Source organism: Diaporthe batatas (genome assembly GCF_019321695.1).
Source record: "Diaporthe batatas strain CRI 302-4 chromosome Unknown Contig00012, whole genome shotgun sequence".
Classification (NCBI taxonomy): Eukaryota; Fungi; Ascomycota; class Sordariomycetes; order Diaporthales; family Diaporthaceae; genus Diaporthe; species Diaporthe batatas.
In genome coordinates, this window is record NW_025408559.1 from 1630970 (window position 1) to 1646483 (window position 15514).

The 15514-nt window shown below is 55.0% G+C and overlaps 4 protein-coding genes across 4 annotated transcripts; 2 read left to right on the forward strand and 2 right to left on the reverse strand.

Moving 5' to 3' along the window:
• Window positions 1-767: 767 nt before the first annotated feature.
• Window positions 768-3758, reverse strand: KVR01_009884 (uncharacterized protein). Its single transcript, XM_044789727.1, has one exon. The coding sequence runs from the start codon at window positions 3403-3405 to the stop codon at window positions 1525-1527; it is 1881 nt and encodes a 626-aa protein (XP_044641132.1). The 5' UTR covers window positions 3406-3758; the 3' UTR covers window positions 768-1524.
• An 849-nt stretch (window positions 3759-4607) lies between these two features.
• Window positions 4608-5552, forward strand: KVR01_009678 (uncharacterized protein; the record flags this gene model as incomplete). The annotated part of the gene is made up of 2 exons (XM_044793881.1): window positions 4608-5403; window positions 5464-5552. The coding sequence occupies 2 exons, from the start codon at window positions 4608-4610 to the stop codon at window positions 5550-5552; spliced, it is 885 nt and encodes a 294-aa protein (XP_044640926.1).
• A 473-nt stretch (window positions 5553-6025) lies between these two features.
• Window positions 6026-8676, reverse strand: KVR01_009781 (uncharacterized protein; the record flags this gene model as incomplete). The annotated part of the gene is made up of 3 exons (XM_044792878.1): window positions 6026-6118; window positions 6186-8486; window positions 8539-8676. The coding sequence occupies 3 exons, from the start codon at window positions 8674-8676 to the stop codon at window positions 6026-6028; spliced, it is 2532 nt and encodes an 843-aa protein (XP_044641029.1).
• Window positions 8677-9654: 978 nt separating this feature from the next.
• Window positions 9655-13787, forward strand: KVR01_009904 (ssRNA exonuclease RAT1). Its single transcript, XM_044794086.1, has 3 exons — window positions 9655-10434; window positions 10490-12680; window positions 12733-13787. Exons 1-3 carry the CDS (start codon window positions 10125-10127, stop codon window positions 13427-13429), a joined length of 3198 nt encoding a protein of 1065 aa, XP_044641152.1. The 5' UTR covers window positions 9655-10124; the 3' UTR covers window positions 13430-13787.
• The last annotated feature ends 1727 nt before the right edge of the window (window positions 13788-15514 follow it).

Sequence of the window (15514 nt, forward strand, 5' to 3'; positions counted from 1 at the left end):
GAAAGAAATGCTTGTGGAATTGTATAGCGAAGGTAGTCATAATACCTAATGTTTGATGAAAATTGTGGGATACCGTACATGGCGCTGAGATAATGGTATGAGGCGTCTCGCATCTGTAAATGGTCCAGGAAGCTCTGCATGCAAAATACTTCAGCGTGAGAGATCCATAGGGAAGAGCCGAATTTGAGAAGTGGCTGGCTGATTATACCTCGCGGTCCATTTCCATCTCAAAGAAGATGTCCACAAGTGGTGTGTGTCCGTCATGAACACACTTGGCCACTCCCTACAGGATGTAGATAAATTCCCATCAGCGCATCTGGGCAGCTGGGTCTTATTGACACATTTGCTTATCGAGTCCGGTGGCATGGCAGAGTGCTGGAAGATGCCAAGGAGGTCTTTAGGGCAAATTACATTGACTTATGTGGTTTGTTTTGCTTCTATTCCGTATACATCCGGGGATATACATAGCACTTTTATATAGTAGTAAGCACTCAAGACCTAGCGCTTAGAAAGAATATGATGCTAATAATAATAGTTATAATATGATAGGTGCTTATGGCCTTAGCCTTGTGACGCACAGACAAGGCTAAGGGGTACCGTCTTGACGACATTGACTTATATGCCCTAAAACCTCAGAATATTTGACATCTGTGTTCATACTAAGAGCTGGTCAATAGGAAGTGATTCCCCCCTCTCTTCCCGTTTCGATTGAGGAGACAGTGGCCAGCAATGGCGGGGGGTGATCGGCAGTCATCTCACCGACGCTGGGCGCTTCATAATTGCTCTAGAATCTGAGGTTCACCCCTAGTGTATGGCAATCTTTGGGAGTGATGAGGGGCATGGGCATGGATGCACCCAGGTATTGGAAGAGGCCTATCGTCCTATGGGACTACCAGCAATTGCACCAGCCCTAAGAGTTGACCAGCGCTGTGCGCCGAACGACATGGACGCCCTCCTGAATATGGGCCTTGCACCCTGACTTCCTACCTAGGTAGTTACAACTTGATTGCTCGGTGGCTTCCTCGTGGAATTATAATCAAAACCTCAGATCTACCTCAGTTTGAACTACGCTCAGAACCGACGGTATAAGACACATGGGCTAGGCTCTATGTAGTGATTCCATCCCATAGGGTTGAGACCGTCACTCTGTCTAACACAATTGTGACCTATCTTCAGGACATACAGTCAACTGGTATTGGGTCGCAATTGGTGCCTTGGCTCCCCACCCTTTGTGAATGTTCAGTCGTAGAACCAATCGCCATCTCGAACCCATGGACTCCTACGACGACGTCCCTTTCCTGCTCGACGTTCAATGCTGTACGCAGGGGGATAGCGAGTTTGAACTGAACAAAAGTCTCATGACCTGGGCTCGTTGGTGAGCATCATAAGGTTGTCCGATAGCAAGCAAAGAATCAGTCTATCGCCCGCTCAAAACTCCATCATGTGATTTGCCCTGACCCGCGATTACACGCCAATGTTGAAACACATGAAATACAAATAACGATGCCCCAAGGGCTACACCGCTCACGAGTGCCCCTTGTCAAGCCACCTGCCCCAGCCAGCACCGTCCCTCGCCTCGACCTCGGTGCCGATGCCGTGGGCGTACTTGCTCTCCTCTTCCGAAAACTTCTTGCGCTCCATACCCTCCCTGGCGAGGAACGCCCGCGCGAACTTCCAAGCCTCCGTGTCGGCCAAATTCCATGCCTCGATCGCAGTCCTCAGCGCGATCTGCTTCTTGTCCTTGGTCGTACCGACCACCTCCCTGGCCCGCTTGAGCAGCTGTGGCTCCTTTAGCAGCTCGTCCGGCTTGGCTATGGGCCCGTCTTTGCGATCATGCTCCGGCTGCGGCCTCCGCTCCGGGCCGGGCACCGGGGTCTCCGACTTCCCCTGGTCGAGGCCCTCTGTCGGGACGTCGAAACCAAAATGCCAATCGAGGTCGTCAGGCAGCTCCTGCTCGGCGGTGAGCCAGATAGACTTTGATGCTGTGAATTCTGCCGCGACGGCCTCCTTGAAGCGAAGCACGCGTGGAGCACCACCGACGCCCGAGCCAAGGTATTCCTTGGTCACCTCGGCCAGCCAGATGTCACGCGGGCAGTCACGTCGGATCCAGGGGATATCGAGGTTGTCCTTGAGCTCATTCAAGGTGTGCAGGGTGTATGGGTGGGGCACTGTGCCGATTGTGTATATGCCGGTTGTGTTGCGGTACCTGCTCGGGCTTGAGATCTTGAGGGGAGTGGATGAGACGCAAGGAGCACATTTGGGATTGTTAGGTGGGCAGGAGGTCTGCAGGGGCGACTCGGTACATTTCTGCAACCGGTTGGCCAGCTCGACTGCCGGCTGGACCATTGTGGTAGTGTGATGTGGAAGTGGCTTCAGCACCGAAATGCCCTTCTTGAAGTTGTTCTGCCAGGTGAGATGCAGATGGGAGGTGATGAGCTGGTTCAAGCTGTCCAGGCCCTTTGCACCGTTGTTAGAGATGGCCTTGGCAACCTTGTCGTACTTCTCAGATAGAGTGACGTCGTTGTAATAGGCCAACGACTTTGGGGGCTCGTCCACCCAGAACAGCTTCTTCTCGTCATCCTCCTCGGCCGGCAGAGCAGACAGGAAGTCCTTGGCCGTCTTGGCCTTGGAGCTGCCAAAGACAGCCTTGATAGCGGCCGTGATTTCCTGCTTGGATCCTGCAAACATACCGTCTCCAAGATCCTGCCACCGCGTCAAGCCCTGGTACTCCCCACGGCGCAGATAAGTCAACAATGGGTCGTCATGGGCTGCCATGGGGAATAGCAGGTGGTGTGTCAGGAGGCCGCCCCCCATGTTCTCCCAGGCCAACCACCTCATCAAATCGGCATGTAAGGTGGGCTCAACCTTCATACGCATCAGCTCCTCGTACAAGGGGTTGCTAGTGGCCTCCGCATCGCTCAGAATAATGGGCTTGAACCCCTGTGCCCACCATGCCCGCCTCCACGACAGCAGAATCTCGTTCTGGGCCTGTTTCATGGTGGGGTCCCTTTGAACCGTGGTATCGTAGTAGCAGTAAACCTCGGGCCTCGCCGGCATATAGGGTAGCAACGCCCTCGTCTCGTCCAGGGTGTAACTCGAGCTGAAGGGGATGGCGAGCCACCTCCAGTCGGAGAACCACGAGGACTGGCCGTCGGTGTCGTTGGCCTGGCGCTGCGGTGGATGGGGTGGGGACCTGAAAGGATTCCATGACGGCGACTTCCACTTGGGTATCGACATGGAGAACTTGTGGTCAGATATGGAGAGGGTGGGCCCTGGGATGGACGATGGCGCCGTAAACAGCAGGCTGAAGACGGCGAAGATGGAGAGACTGGCGAGGAGGACGGATATGCGGCGGGAGGAGAGCCGCGGCAGAGGCCGGCCGAAGATGACGTGTTGCTTGGGCATCGTGGAGGATTGCAGGTTCGGATTGGAACGGCGTGTTCAAGAGGGCAGGCGAGCAAGAACAAGGCCGAGGTGGAGGTTGAGGGTGGCCAGTCTATCTTTTGATGGCGGCGCACTCGAATCGGTCGCACGCGGTCACACGAGACAATCGACGGGTGGTTCTCGAAGGAGCGGCTTTGCCCGACCGGAGGACCTCGGGATATCAGCAATCGCTAGGCCATAGGCATTGGAAGCAACTTGCGGAGTTGCGATGCCTGCTTGTGGTCTGGGGGTTGGAGAGGAAGGATGGAGGCTGTGGTCAGCGCGAGGCGTCTATCTGCCCAGGTACGGTTCATGCGAGTGGACACTGCTGGCGGATCACATTAATTGGGAACAGCGCTTGGCAGGGACCAAGCCTGTCAGAAGCAGGGGCTCGTCCAGTACGAACCGCCTACAGTAGTACGAATGCCACCCGTCCTAAGTTGGTAAGGACACTTGAGCAGGGCGACCCGATATGGAATTCCTCCCCCCATCCGCCAACTCCTAGCCCGGCAGCCAGGCAGGCAGCTAGCTACCTACTTAGCTACAACATCTTCCGCGTTGCACTGCACAGGTCTTCTACGCGATGTTCGAGCATGCATTCCTGCAACCAAGCACAGTGCGCCGGCAAGGCTGAGGGCTCCTGAACCTAATATACGGTCACGACATCTTATCATTTCCCCCTGGACTCAGTCCTGCCCTCTTGCCCTCATCCAATGCGGGCATGGGCATTTATAGCACCGATCCTTCCGCCACCTCTGTCCACTTGCGGAAAGGCGTCCAATTGTAACTGGAGAGTTAGTTGGCTTGCCACTATAACATGCCGTCTTGAGCAGCCAGATACCCCGACAGCCCCGGGATGGAGTTGAGCATGTCTTCGGGCCCTGCCCTATCGAGACTCCAAATCCGATAATGATGGGCACCTGGACGTAACGTGATATCCTGAAAATGCTCATGCAAACAAGATTGGCCAACATGGAAGGTAGTAACAAGGCCATGACAACCCCGCTCAACCCTGGAATTGGGTGAGCATATAAGACAGACATGTCGTGTAAGTGGCCGACAGGTTGAACACCGGCTTGCTCTCCCAATCCTCCTGGGAGTGTCCAACAGAAGAGGTGTAAACCGGCATACTACAAGGCAAACCGAACAAGGCCACTTGCTTACACGCATACGCCCCAGTCACAATGTTGTGGCGCGACTTTGCACACTCTGTGCTCTCTACTCTGCTCTTCGCGGCCTTCAGCCCTGTGAGCGCCTCAACAGTCATCTTTCTCTTCAAAGACGTCTTGCAGTCCGACACGACATCACTGAAGACGTCTGGCTTCGACACACTGGCCATCTTCCGGATCGGCGTGCTTGAGAATGGCGACCTGGTCTACTACTCCACCGGCGATGCGGGCGAGGCCGTCGACGCCCCCGTCATCACGGCCGGGGAATATGTCGGTGGATCAGCACTGGCCGACAAGGTAAAGTCATTCAAGACAGGTGAGACCCTCATCACCCGCGTCGAGGTCTCCCTGGTGTCGCACGACGCCACCTTTGTCAACATCCGGGACCTGGTCAACGCGAACGGCACCGGCCCCGACACGCCGCTCTACCAGAATTTCGAGGCGCTGAGGACGGCCTGGGACCTCGACGCCTTCAACAACGACGACGAGTCAGTCTACGACGTCCCGAGCACGGTCACCTTCGCCAAGCTGCTGGGGGAGATCGGATACCAGTACTCCATCGCGCCCTACGCCAACATAGCCTTCTGGACGAGCGTCGTGGACCAGCTGCCCGGTCTTCTCGACCGCGTCTACCTGCAGGTCTACGACGGCGGCGCCAGCAACGACCCGGGCGCCTGGCAGGACGCTCTCGGCCTCAAGGTCACTCCTCTTGTTTGGGTTACCAACGACGCGAAGCCCAGCGAGGGCAACACGCCTGAGCAGGCGCAGGCAAAGTTCGCCAACTGGAACACCCAGTACGCTGTGGACGGAGGTATGTTGACTGGCCAATACTACTTTTGTGAGACGTCCAGGTGCTAACAATGCTCTAAAGGGGGTTACTGGAACGATTATGACATAGAAAAGATGAACTCTTCTTACACCGCGTATGCCCAGGCCATTACAAATGTCTTCACGGCATAGCTGCTCCCCTTGAAATGAGCTATTTCAAGCGGGTTCGCCGGTCCTTACGGAATGGGTTGTCCTGGTCGCGTATGCTCGCAATGCGTGTCAGCCCTCCCCTTTCTGGTGCAATGGCCACCTTCTTCGGGAACTTGCCGCATACCAGTAAGCTCTCAGCAACAGGGGGACACTTTTCTGGACAGAGGCCCGTTCAGGCCCGTTCAGGGGTCAGGATCATGCGGCGTAAATACGGATCACTACCCAGAGAGGTTCTGTATATACTAAGATTTATTGCCAGTAAGGCGCCTCCCCAATCTACAAGATAAACAACCCTTGCTATGAATGTGAAAGCTTCGCCGGTGCGTGTAATGATATCCAAGAAGAAAGAGTTGGAAGAGCGATTAAACACAATACATGCCGCACTGGTGTCGGAAGGCTTATAGATATTATGCACTCGACCCGTTGTAATGGTTCCTGGGCCGCTTTCAGTATTGTTACCGTGGTGTGATTGGGTTCGAGCCCCGCCCGCCTGACTTCTTGAGCGCCCGGAGTTCCTCCTCCAGCTTTCTGCGCTTGCCTTGTTCTTCCTGTATAGATTTGTCAGCTTTCGCACTCTCAAAAAGACAGTCGTGAACACCAGGGTCAGAGCCTTACCCTGATTTCTTCCTGGAACTTTCGCCTCTCCTCCTTCATCGTCGCCCTGAACTGCTCGCTGAGCATAGAGGCTCCAGCTCTAGGCCCTGTGCCCGAGGCATTCGGCCCGGCCTTGAACTTCTCGGCGTCTAGCTGCTCCTTAAGCTTCGTGACCTCTGAGTTGTACTTGGTCCTCAGCGTGGCAAGGTCGCCCTCCAACGTTGCCCGAGTCGATTCCGCCTCGTCCAGGCGGCTCTCAAGGTCAACCTTCTCCTTCTCAGCCGCGAGCGTCTCCTTGGTCAGCTCCTCCAGGTCCTTCAACGTGGCGGCAAGCTCGACCTTGAGCTTCTCCGACTGCTCAACCATTTGCTGCATCTGGGAGCTCTTGGTCAGCGCGGCCGCCTCGGCCGCCCTCTCTGAGCGAGACCCGTAGGCTCCCTCAAGTTCGGCCTTGGCGATGGTCAGCTCCGTCTTGATCTCGATCATCGTCACGTTGAGCTGCTCCATCTCCTCGTCCTTGACCCGGATCTGCTCCTCGAGCTTCCACTTCTCGTCCTGTGCGGCCTTCTTCGACTCATCCGCCTCTTTCAGCTGATCATTCATGCTGCCCAACTGCGCCTCGATAATTTCCAGCTTGTCCTGCGTGGCTTTGGCGTCTGACTCCAGAGACGCGATCTTGGCATTCCGCTCTCGCAGTTGATCCTGGACTGCTGAGGTGGCAGCGGTCTCGTTAGCCGCTTGCGTGACCTGCAAGGAATCTAGATCCGCGAGGGCCCGAGCTAGCTTCTCTTGAGCTTCGGCGGCCTCTGTCTTCGACTGCTGTGCATTCTCCTCGCAGAACGCCAGGAGGTTCTTGGTACGGTTCAGCTCCTCCACCTTGGCTCGTAGCTCCACATCCTTCTCGGAATCGCTCTTGCTGTTGAGATCGCGCTGCTGTCTGATTTGTCTCTTGAGCACCGACTTTTGCTCCTTCAGACTCGTTGCCTGTCTGAATAGCCACTGCACTTTTTCAGAGAAAGCGTCTAATGAATAGGGCTCATCGTAGTCAAACGCCTCGTCTGCGGATACGTCATCCTCATCGTCTGGCATCCCCTTCCCAAGTCGCACTTCTCTTCGAGCAATTCGTTGTCGGTTAATTTCTGCGTAGCCTGATTGAATAACATTCCACAACCCAGAGAGAACCGTCTCGATCTGTTCAGCACTCTGTGCTCCGGTATCGTGGCCCGTTGATGTCTGCAGGATCGGGACCGCGGACTCGATCCAGTCAAAACGTTCCTGGATCCCGGCATCCTTAGCCAGTGGCGGAGCTGGCTGGCTCTCGTCGACAGACTGAACGGCTCGATATACCTGGCGGCTCAAGGCGTCCAATCTGTCCTCAACCTGGAGCAGCATGCTTGCTGAGATGCCAGAATTTCCGGACTGCCCTCCCTGGTCCCGCTGGATAGTTGACAAAGCCTCGGCAAGATAAGCAAGCTGGCTGTTGACCAATTCGCCTGGCTCAAAGTTTCCGGAAGGGGCTGGTCTGTAGTCTCCATTCTTTGTAGGGTTGATTTGAACCACCAAATCTCGCAGGCGGTTGTTGAGATCTTCAAGGCTCCGCTCTGTGGTACTGATCAGATCCAAATGCCCAGAGTTCTGCTTTTTCAGCGTTTCAACCTCGTCACGCAACTGATTCGACCGCTCCCGTACCGGTGACCGCGGTGGTATTGGTATGTCGTTCTTCAAGGCGCGGCCAAAGGGCTCGGACTCATCCAGTGGGAAGTAAAGGTCCCGGTCCAGATCGTCATTCGGGAACTGCATGCTATTCCGCCCATTCGTGTAGGTGTAGAGACTCTCCGGGCTGCCGGGCATGCCGTTCAGGACGGCTGGAGGTGCTTTTCTTTTCGAGGAGGCCTTGTGGGTGAGTTGTAAGATTGCAGCCGTATGCTGGAGCAGACGGCGCTGCGGCGCCAGGATCTCCTTCTCGAGGTTGAAAAGCTCCGTCGCCAGCTCCTCACATCGCTGTTCGCTCTCCTGTCTTTCGACGGCTGTCTCTTGGGCGGTTGGATCGGCAGTGGCTCGGTTGCCCCTCTTGCCGGCCGTGTACAACTTGGACATTGATATCGCGGCATCCCGATATTTTGTCTGTATGGCCAGGTTGGCCCGCGCCTGCTCGATGCGCACCGTCAGGGATTGGATCTGCTTCTTGAGGTCGTCCACCTCTTCTTGCGCCAGGATCTCCCATTCTTTGCTATCGGTCAGGGCAGTCTCGGTGAGTAGGTGGACTTGGATGGGATCCTTGAGGTCGACGTGGGGTGAACTCTGCGTCCTTTCTGTATTCAACTACGGTCCAGGTTAGCCTGCGACGGGGTGACGCGCTCCCGGGGTCACGAACGGGATTGTAGCGCGGCTGTTCCTGCGCGAAGCCGTTCATGATGTCTTTCCTGTAACCCTCCATGATCTGTCTCCCTCCCGGGCCCACACCCTGGGTAGTGGATAGGAGGCTGGCGTTGTTGCCATAGTTCCCATTCATTCTGGCCTGGCAGCGTTGTTACAGCAGGTGACTCTCCGTCAATGCATGGTACAGTGTCCAAGGAACGGGCTGTATCGGTGACTGGCGAGGATGCACAACGGTTGACTATTCGAACTCTGGAATATGTTGGTTACAAGGTCGCTAAACAAGGGGCCGAATACGTGACGAGGAAGAGGATAGACGAGCGGGAAGTGGGCAAGCGAGCTGAGGGTATCATGGGATGATGCAAAAAGAGTGACAAGTGACAAGTGGGACAGGGCAAATGAATTAAACTTCAAGCACGCGTCTCATGCGCCTCTCATTGTGGCAGGGGCTTTTTCCGAGCGGTCTGGCAGGAGAGCCACGGTGGTAAACTGGTTAAAAGAAGCCGACTGCCAACGGGAGGAGCCTGTCGTAACAACAAAGGCAGATCTCAATTCGACCGTCTTCTCAAAAGGGGCGGACACTTGGGTAACACCCCTGAGGCCTTCACCGGCCGCTAACCCCAATACATTGGGTGCCTATTTCCTGCCACAGCCAGCGATAGCCTGCCAAGACACGGACGTCTACGGAGTACCGCAGCATGCATGGCGCCTATGAAATAGCACGGTGAGCGCTGATAAAGATTGCAATCATCAAGCATGGGGTACAGAGCTTCGATACTTTACTTCAGCTGGTGATTGTCTGTCTACCTACCTAGATAGACAGAGTCCCGATGCAGACATTGTGAGATGGCCAGGAAAAGCATCTGCTTTTTACGAAGATGCGTTTCGAAAATAGGTACCCACTGAGCATCCATACCTACACGCCTGAGGGGCAGTGACCTCGGCTACTGGCCAGCCTTCCCAGACAGGTACCTGGGTACCTCGACTGGTGGCTAGTGCGGAAACCCCAATACGTACTGCGCCTCCGAATCAAGAAAGACCCCTAGAGTCTGGGTGGGAGTGGGCCGAGCGTTGGAGTCGGAGCTGCATGCAATTCGCAGCGACCAGGCGGGAATCGCATTCTGCAAAAGTTCCTGGCGCATCCTGCCGCCTCCAACTCTCGACTCTCGCCATCGTCTGTTGAGTCCCTTTGAGCCACCTCAATCAACACCAGAATCACGTCCCCATCTGATTCTGGTCGGAAAGGCTTTACGGAGGTTCCTGCTTGCGCACTGCTGTGACCTGTGCGTGTCGAGGTCCCGTCACAGACTGACCCGCGTAAACTGCAGGCAGAAACCTGAACACCTTTCAAAACCGAGCAGCTTGTTCTGCGCAGCGACCCGGGCAACGACGACAGCAACGGGAGAAGGAGCATCGCGTCTCATCGTGACATACCTCTGCTCCGCACGAAATCAATCGCCCTCGAAGCAAATCTTCGTGCCTGTTAGATCAGACAAACCCGCATCCAACTTGCGGTGCTGCAACCTGCCATTCCCGACAAGCCTGGTCTTTCCCCAGAGGCCATAGCCTTTCACACACGTCAAGATGGGTATCCCCGCGGCCTTTCGGTGGCTTTCCACCAAATACCCCAAGATCATATCCCCCGTCATCGAGGACCAGCCTGTGACTATGGATGATGGCACCGTCATTCCAGTCGATCACACCCAACCCAACCCAAATGGTGAAGAATTCGACAATCTTTACTTGGACATGAATGGTATCGTCCATCCCTGCTCACATCCAGAGGACAGGCCCCCTCCAAAGGATGAGGAGGAAATGATGGTCGAGGTCTTCAAGTACACCGACCGAGTGGTCAACATGGTAAGGCCGCGCAAGCTGCTTATGATTGCTGTCGGTAAGTCAAGACTGCTCCAACCGGTCATTCGCGACCTCGCTGACCTCTGCACCAGATGGTGTTGCCCCTCGTGCCAAAATGAATCAGCAGCGCTCCCGTCGTTTCCGTGCCGCCCAGGAGGCCAAGGAAAAGGCAGAAGAAAAGGAGCAACTGCTCACCCTCCTGAAGCGACAGAACGGTGGCACCCACCCTGCCGAGTCCACCGAAGAAGTGGTCAAGAAAGCTTTTGACTCAAATTCCATCACACCCGGAACACCATTCATGAAGATACTGGCAGCCAGTTTGAGGTACTGGTGTAGTTACAAATTGAATACCGATCCAGCATGGGCGAATATCAAAGTCATCATCTCAGACGCGACTGTCCCTGGAGAAGGCGAACACAAGATCATGAACTTTGTTCGCTCCCAGCGGGCTTCGCCCGAACATGACCCCAACACCCGCCATGTCATCTATGGCCTAGATGCCGATCTTATCATGCTTGGTCTTGCCACCCATGAGCCTCATTTCCGAGTGCTACGTGAGGACGTCTTCGCGCAGGACAGCAGGGCCAAAATGTGTAAGTTATGTGGGCAAAAGGGCCATGATGCTCATAACTGCAGAGGAGAGCAGAAGGATAAGGATACCGATTTTGACGGCAAGGACAATGCTCATCCGTTGAAGCCTTTCATCTGGCTCCACGTCTCTATACTTCGCGAGTATCTCGCTGTCGAGCTTGATGTGCCCAACCTTCCCTTCCGTTGGGACATCGAGCGCGCTATCGATGACTGGGTGTTCATGTGCTTCTTTGTTGGAAACGATTTCCTGCCCCATCTCCCTGCCCTTGAGATCCGGGAGAACGGAATCGATACACTCACTGCCATATGGAAAGATAACTTGCCCCACATGGGAGGTTATTTGACGAAAGATGGACATTGCGACTTGGAGAGGGCCCAACTCATCCTGGCTGGACTTGCCAAACAAGAGGATGCTATCTTCCGCCGCAGGAAGGAGACAGAAGACCGACGCGAGGCCGGCTTCAAAAGGCGCAAGGCCGCCGAGCAAGCTAGAGAAGCTCGCGCCAATGGGCGCTACAACTCGGGGCCTCAGGGCAGGAACAAGCATCAGAAACTTGACAACATGGTGCCCGGGATTGCCCCCGATGCGGCTTTCGTTCCAATCTCAAGCTTGCCTGGCCCTCTGTCCAAACCAAACAGTGCAATCACACACGACATGATTGTTAACAAGAGCTCTTTGCAGAATGCAAACACTGCCAACAAGAGCGCTGCCAGCGTTCTCAAGAGTCAGATTCGGGGTCTCGCGAATAAGTCTGATGATTCCAAGGAAGAGGCGAAGGAAGAGACGGCGAAGGATAACGAGACTTCCCAAGCTCAGGAAACACCGCCTTCAGCTGCACGCAAGCGCAAAGCAGAGCTTATTGAGCAGGAAGAGCCCGGCACCCCGAGTACTGATAGTCCTGACGCTGTTACACCGTCCGCCACAACGGATGACGACGGACCTGTCGACACAGTGAGACTCTGGGAGGACGGTTACGCCGACAGGTACTACGAACAGAAATTCCACGTGGATCGTAACGACGTTGAGTTCCGTCACGAGGTCGGGCGTGCATATGTGGAAGGCCTCGCATGGGTGTTGATGTACTACTTCCAAGGCTGTCCGTCTTGGGACTGGTACTATCCTTACCATTATGCGCCGTTCGCCCAAGACTTTGTGGACTTACACAAGGTTGAAATCAAGTTTGAGAAAGGAAGGATTTCCAAGCCGTACGAACAGCTCATGAGCGTTCTTCCCGCGGCATCTAGGCACGCCATTCCCGAAGTTTTCCATGACCTCATGACAGAAGCGGACAGCGAGATCATCGATTTCTATCCCGAAGATTTCGAGGTCGACTTGAACGGAAAGAAGATGGCATGGCAGGGTGTTGCCCTTTTGCCGTTCATTGATATGCCGCGGCTCCTCGAGGCCATGGCAAAGAAATACCCGCTGTTGAGTGAGGATGCTTTGGCACGGAATGAGCCTGGTCAAGACGTTCTCATCATTTCAGATGCGCACGCAGGCTTGTACGACGATATCATCACTCATTTCTACTCCAAGAAGCAAGGCGCGCCCAAATACCAGCTCGACCCGAGGATCAGTGATGGTCTAGCTGGTGAGGTCACAAAGTTCGAGGATTACCTCCCTCACGGTGCTCTGACGTATCCACTTGAGAGAAAGTCAATGCCTGACCTTGACTATGACCGTTCTTTGAGGTATGCCAGCACACGATCCCTAGTTGAAGCTACTCATACTAACAGTGCCTAGCGTCCAATATGAAATGCCAAGCAGCTCACATACCCACAAGTCCATGCTGCTTCGTGGCGTCAAGCTACCGACACCGGCCCTCGACCGGAATGATATGGATGAGATCCGGTCGAAGGGACGCCGAGCAGGCAGAAGCTATGGCGGCGCACCTCTGGGACGTCAGAACTATCAGAATGGCCGCACCGAGCCGATAAACTACGGTCCTGGACGCGGCGGCTACCAGGGCGGTCGTGGTCGTGGGGGTTCAGGAGGAGGCTATGGTGGACGAGACAACTATCCCCCGCCCAGAAACGGTGGTGGCTATCCAGCCCCACCCGCAAACTGGGTACCACCTCCCCCTGGAACAGCGGGCTTTGGTAGCGGGTTGCCGCCACCACCACCACCCGCTCATTTCGGCAATGGCGGTGGATACGGTGGATACGGAGGCGGGTACAACCAGGGCTATAGTAATGGAGGCGGATATGGCGCACCCCCAGGACAGCACTACGGAGGCGGTGGTGGAGGAGGAGGAGGAGGACAACAGAGCTATCAAGGCCAGGGATACCAAGGCCAGGGATACCAAGGCCAGGGACACCAAGGTCAGGGATACCAGCAACCACCTTATTCTGGCCGTGATGACCGCCGACAAGGAGGTTATGGAGGGGATCGAGGCTACGATCGTGGTTACGGTGGCAATGGTCGTGGCTATCGTCGCTAGATCCGGGTTTATACTCACAGTTCCCATGCCTACTGTGTGTAAATACGATCCCACAGAGGCGCCAAATTGAAATGTACTGCGAACTCATGACGCTGTGTACCTCTGGCGGAGAAAAGTTGTATTTCATGTTCACTGTATTTGAGAAATGTCGACCCTTGGCCTTGTGGTCTTTCCGGGAGGCTTGCCTTATTCTGATGTTGAGGTCAAGGCGTGATCATCACCGTTATACGGTCTCTGACATGAAGCCAGCTTAGGCTTCTTTGTCAGGAAGTGTGGCCTCGACATTTTCGCTGCTTGTTATTATGAGGACTGCGACCAGGCAATCCGCGCAGACTGTTTTTCTGAGTGATCGATTTATTCTGTCTTTATTTCGTTAATTTTACAACTCTGTTGACCCTTCGGGCCGTGCTCATCGTTGTCATAGAAATCACTGTCTGATCAAAATCTTTCGTGAAGGAGTAAATGATGTCTCATGTAACGCCCAACCCGTGTCTGTCACACATAATAAACAGGCTCGCCTCGCGACTCTAGCTGGCCAATGAATGCAAGTATTCTCTTAGCCCTTGACAGAGTTAATGCTCCCGGGTGACGCCCGTGTCCATGTCGTGAAACATGTACGGCCAATTCCCTTTACGGGCGTGCTTCCTGAATAGTCTTGCAAGTGCACCTTTTCGTGGGAAAGTTTGCCGTGTTCCGGTCGGCTGAGGATCTGATGCCATGTCTGACTTCAGCACTCACACCCTTCCCTACCACGATGGGTTACAAAGAGCCGCGTCAGTTGTGACGCTGCCTGATTTGGGTTGAGACAACGTGTCTTTCGAGCATTTGCCCAAATTCTTCTGGTCCCTACGTGAACAGCCTGCACGCACATCTGGCATGGGATTTCAACCCGCGGGACCAAAAATATACGGCGGACGCAGACACGCTCTCCTAGCTCGTGACAGGGAGGCAGCCCTTTTGCGCCGGGAAAGTGAGCCTGGTGGGCTGCGAGTATCAACCACGACATGTCGCACAGCTGTTCAAGGCCCAAGACCGCCCGGCTGTGTCCCTGCATAGTTAAACTGGAGCGATCCGCCATAGGTCAAGTTGTTGTATCCCATCTTGGAGTTGTTGCTGCTGAGGCCCGTGGCCAGATTCCCACTATGATCGCGTCCTGAAGGGTTTCCTGGTGCTGGCATAGTTGGGTTGCTCAAAGTCCCGCCCTGCTGATTTGTGCCATTCGCGACAGTATGCCTGGGGTGATATCCTGTGGACCCTTCTCCGAAGTAGAGATAGTCTGTCGGTTTGACCTCGTACTTGTTGTTCCTGTTACTCGGGGCCGTGACAGAACCCGTTGGCCGCCTCTGGGCTGCGTCGGATGGTTTCCTGCGACCGGTGGCTGGCTTTGGTGCAAGAGACATCTCGTCGGAAGGAGGCCTGTATGCTTGTGGGCGAGCGGCCGCCTGTTGTGCGTCGCCTTCATAATCGCTCCCAGAAAAGCAGCACGAGAGCATTGCGAAAAGAAAAATTGTTGTTTGGAGTTTGGGAAACACAAGAAGACCCAGAAGGAAATTAAACACCGGCTCTTTCTTGCGCGCAGCAGGCCATAGATATGTAAAAAGAAAAGACAGACTGGAGCAACTGGGGTTTGTCCATTAATAGAACGTAGTTTAGGAGTGAGCCATGGTGGCTGAGTCGGCGGACATGACCTGCTCCCAAGCAATGCGCCCCCAATGTGCTGCGGCGTATTGCGCAGCAATTCGAGAGGATGGCTAGCGGCTGAAAAGACGGGACCTGGGGCAGTATGGAGTGAGTTATGGCCATGTTGACTCTGACAGTGTGGGACATTGGCCCGGCATGAGGTGTCGGTCATGTTTTGGGACAGTCCCTAGCCCAAATGCAGCCCGTGGTCCAGATGTGACCGAGGGTTGCTTGGCTGCTTGGAGATTAGACTACCCGTGCCAGAGCTGCCTCCTGAGCTTTGAGCTCTGAGCTTGAGCTCGCCCTCGGCCGAGACCAGTTGATCCCCCGCGGCAATTCCATTGTTCTCTGAGGAAGCAGGGAGTCGTCAGTGCTAGGCGCTGGGCTCGAGCCTCGCGGGAATAC